Source organism: Gavialis gangeticus, unplaced genomic scaffold (assembly GCF_001723915.1).
Source record: "Gavialis gangeticus isolate Ggan-Ray unplaced genomic scaffold, GavGan_comp1, whole genome shotgun sequence".
Lineage (NCBI taxonomy): Eukaryota > Metazoa > Chordata > Crocodylia > Gavialidae > Gavialis > Gavialis gangeticus.
Window position 1 is genome coordinate 56,938,126 of NW_017729032.1, and position 3,609 is coordinate 56,941,734.

The 3,609-nt window shown below is 65.6% G+C and overlaps 1 protein-coding gene across 1 annotated transcript in view; it reads right to left on the bottom strand.

The window, feature by feature from the left end:
• The window catches only part of LOC109302238 (F-BAR domain only protein 1-like), a 29,089-nt gene that overhangs the window by 22,429 nt on the left and 3,051 nt on the right, over positions 1-3,609 (bottom strand). The window contains exons 3-9 of the mRNA XM_019523800.1: positions 1,989-2,080; positions 1,573-1,647; positions 1,078-1,219; positions 674-826; positions 464-568; positions 201-299; positions 5-28 (exon numbers count right to left, since the gene is read on the bottom strand). Of these exons, the coding sequence (XP_019379345.1) occupies positions 5-28; positions 201-299; positions 464-568; positions 674-826; positions 1,078-1,219; positions 1,573-1,647; positions 1,989-2,080 (690 nt within the window). The remainder of the gene's footprint in view (positions 1-4; positions 29-200; positions 300-463; positions 569-673; positions 827-1,077; positions 1,220-1,572; positions 1,648-1,988; positions 2,081-3,609) is intronic.

The window sequence follows — 3,609 nt, forward strand, 5'->3', positions numbered from 1 at the left end:
CCACGTTCTGCTTGAACTCCTCATGCACCTGGGGGGGAAGAGGGCAGGGGTCTGAGACTGTGGGCACCCAAGGCCTGCCCCATGCCTCCCCACAGACACCCATGTCCACCTGCCTCCCATCCCTCGCCCCAAACACCCCCCCCCCACTGCACAGGCATACAGAGCCAGGGCAGAACTCCCATCCCGGGGGGAGCACCCACCTGCCCGATCTGCACATGCGTGTCCTCCACGGAGTGCGAGTAGGAGCCAATCAGCCCCTTCATGTGCCGCAGATGAGACTCCTCAATCTCCTGGAACCGCTGGGGAGATGGGGGGGAAGGGGGTGTCAGGCTGGGGGGCAGGGCCAGAGTCTGGCCAGACCCCCCAGGATACCGCTGGGGCATCGCCCCTGCCTCCTTCATCACCCTGCGGCCTCCCCCCACGCCCAGCAGTGCCCTGGCACCCCAGCTCCCCCCACACCCACCACGGCAGAGTCCAGCATGCGCTGCTCGAAGTCCGCCCGGGCTGCGTTGTACTTCTCCACCGCCCGCCGCAGCGACTCCGACGCCTTCTTCGACTTGAGCTCTGCCTGCACAGAGGCCGAGGCGGGGGGGGCAGAGGGAGTGAGCTGCAGCCCAGGCATTGCTGGGGGCCCACGCAATGCCCAGCAGCACCCGCCCAGCACCCCCGGTACCTTGTCGATCTCCTTCTGGCTGGTGCCCTCGCGGCGCAGGCGCTCGTACTCCTGGCACTTGCTGTAGTAGAGCTCCTTGGACTTGGGCAGCAGCTGGGTGACGCCGTGCAGGTGCTGGACGGCTTCCAGTGTCCCCGACACCTCCTCCTTGGACTGGGGGCACAGAGGGGTTGGGTGCACAGGGGCTGTGGGTCTCCCAATGCCCCTCCAGCAAGGGGGGGAGCCCCTGGCACCTCTGCGGAGGCTGGGCACGGGCAGCTCTGGGGTCCCCCCACACAGGGGAGCAGGGCGGGAGACCCGAGGGGTCCAGACCAGGGTGGGTGCTGGATGCAGGGCACTGGAGCTGTGCCCGGGGAGGGATGAGTGACCTGGGGGCAGGAAAGGAGGGGGAGGGGGGTTCCTACCTTCTTGTGCACCCGGCCTTGCTCCTCGCCGTAGCGGGCGATCTCCTTGATGAGGTCGTGCAGCTTGCGCATCAGCTCCATGTGGCACAGTGCCAGCTTGTCAGAGGAGATGCGGAAAACCTCCCAGAGGGGTGCAAAGGTCCTGGGGGGGAAGGAGGCTGAAGGCAGGCCCTGCCTCCGTCCTTGGGGCTCCAGCTCCTCCCTCCTCCCCCTGCAAAAGCCTTGGGCCCATCAATATCCCCCCCCAAAGGGGCCAGCAATGATGGGGGGCAAAGCGGGGGGTCTCCAGGAGGATAAGGGAGGATGGTGGGGGGCCATCACTGTACAACTGTTCTGTGCAGGGTCCATGCAGCAGCCAGGAGGGCTGGGGTCACATGCGTGTGCATGCATGCGTGTGTATGCATATGCAGGCATGTGCATGCATGCATGGGGAGGCACAGACAGGGGGCCGGGGTGCAGCAGGAGGGGAGGGGGTCCATCTCCAGCCCCGCTTACCCCAGCTGGGTCCCGTTGGTTGCCATCTTGGACAGCTTGGCCATGGACTTTGCGTAGTTCTCCTCGATGGTGGCCCTGGGGACAGACCAAGGGAGGGGCATGAGCAGAGCGACCCAGTGCCAGACTGCACCGAGGTCTAGCCAGGCAGCACAGGCCTGGCCCCCGGGGCTCCCCTCCTCAGCCTCTTCATGTGTGACGAGCAGGACAGGACAGGCCTCAGCCCCATTCCCGGGGATTGCTCAGTCCTCGTCCTCACTGCCGGCGGCCCTGTGGGGACAGGACCTGGGGGGCAAAGACGAGCATCCCTGCAGGAGTACCCTGTGCCAGGTGCCCCCATGGCTGGGAACCCAGGCATCCTAAATGTCCCGCTCCAGCCCTGGGGTTACCCCACTCCCAATCCCCCGCATCAAGGCTACCTCTCCCGGATGAAGTCGGCCAGCTCCTTGGTGGAGATCTGCCCGTGCTTCATGTTGTGGTACAGCACGTCGAAGCCGTGGTTCTTCTCTCCCTGCAAGAGGGGGGCAGGGAGCAGAGAGGTGAAGAGGGGCACGAGCCAGACCGGGCTCATGGGACCAGCTGAACTCGCAAGCCAGCAGCACACACGTGGACATACTCCCACCCACGTGCAGCCCAGCTGTGAGCACAGACATGCCCATGCCCACAGCCCGTCTATGCACACTCACCCCACATACCCCTGGTGGCACACACACATGTGCATGCCCATGCACAGCCCAGCTGCATGCACACAGACACTCATGCACACAGACACATGCATGCATATGCATGCACGCACAGACACACACATAGCAAGTCCCCGTCCAGGCCAGGCTGGCAGCCAGGCCTGTGACCCCAGTGCAGCTCTGGCCCAAGCTCTGCAGCTCCCCCCCACTCCTGGGCCAGTGCCAGCCTCTAGCACTGGGTAAACAAGGAGGCGTGGCGGCAGTGCCACGCGGGAAGAGGGCCTGGGCCCCTGCTCTGTGCCAAGCACCGCGAGGACGTGGTGCCAGTCCCATGAGGGGGGATGGGGAATGCCCAGGGCCATCTCTGCACCCCTCTTCCCAGCCTGGCGGGCACGCAGAGCCGTGCGACCACTGAGGGCAAAGACCTCAGCCCTGCTTGGTGCTGGGCAGGGAGTGGGAATGCCTTAGGGCAGCCCCTGGGCACACCAGCACCACATGCGGGGGCAAGACAGAAGAGGGCCTGGGGTGGGGGGAGAAGCACAAGCCAGGACACTTGGGTTCTACCCTTGATCCCACTGCTGCCGCCGCAGGCAGGGCCCAGCCAGGCGATGCCCAGGAGAAGCTTCTGCCTGCTAGGCCAGGCTGTCCAGAGCACTGGACAGCAACTCTGAGCCCCCTGCTCCCCTGCCAGGGGTGCAGCCCTGCTCCCCCTCCCCTGAATCCCTCTGCCTCCCAGCCCCAGGGGCAGGGGAGAAACAGCCACAAAGCACCCAGGGAGCAACCTGCCCCCTGATGAAGCCTGGGATAGGACCTAGGCATTCAGACCCCCAGGACTGTGACACGGACACTCCCAGCCGGGTGCAAGATGCTCTGTTCTGCAACCCACCCCCACGGTCCAGGCCTTCCTGGCCCCCAGCTCCCCCATGCACACGTGGTGGGCACAGCCCGACCCCAGCCCACCCTGTGTGATGCCAATACGGGTCCTCCCCACCTCTGCCCTCCATCCCCCTGCAAGGCACTCCTCTGCAGGGCAGCCCCGGGGGCAGGAGGGGGGCGCAGGGGGCGCTGCGGCTTTAAGAAAGAGGAGCCGCCTGCCTGAAACAGATCCGGGGATTGTAAGCGGAGAAGAAAGCGCCCAGGCGATGGAGCTGCCTCTTGCAGCAGGACCGTTGCTACCGGAGACAGGTTGCCTGGCAACCTCTTCCCCCTCCTGCATACAAATTTTGGTCCGGTGGAAGTGGCATGGGGGGGGCTCGGTTCTCCCCAAGACCCCCCACCCCCCGCCCCCAGGCAAAGCAGGAAGAATGCCCCCGGGATCATAGAGTCACTGAGTCGGGAGGGACCTGGACAGATCATC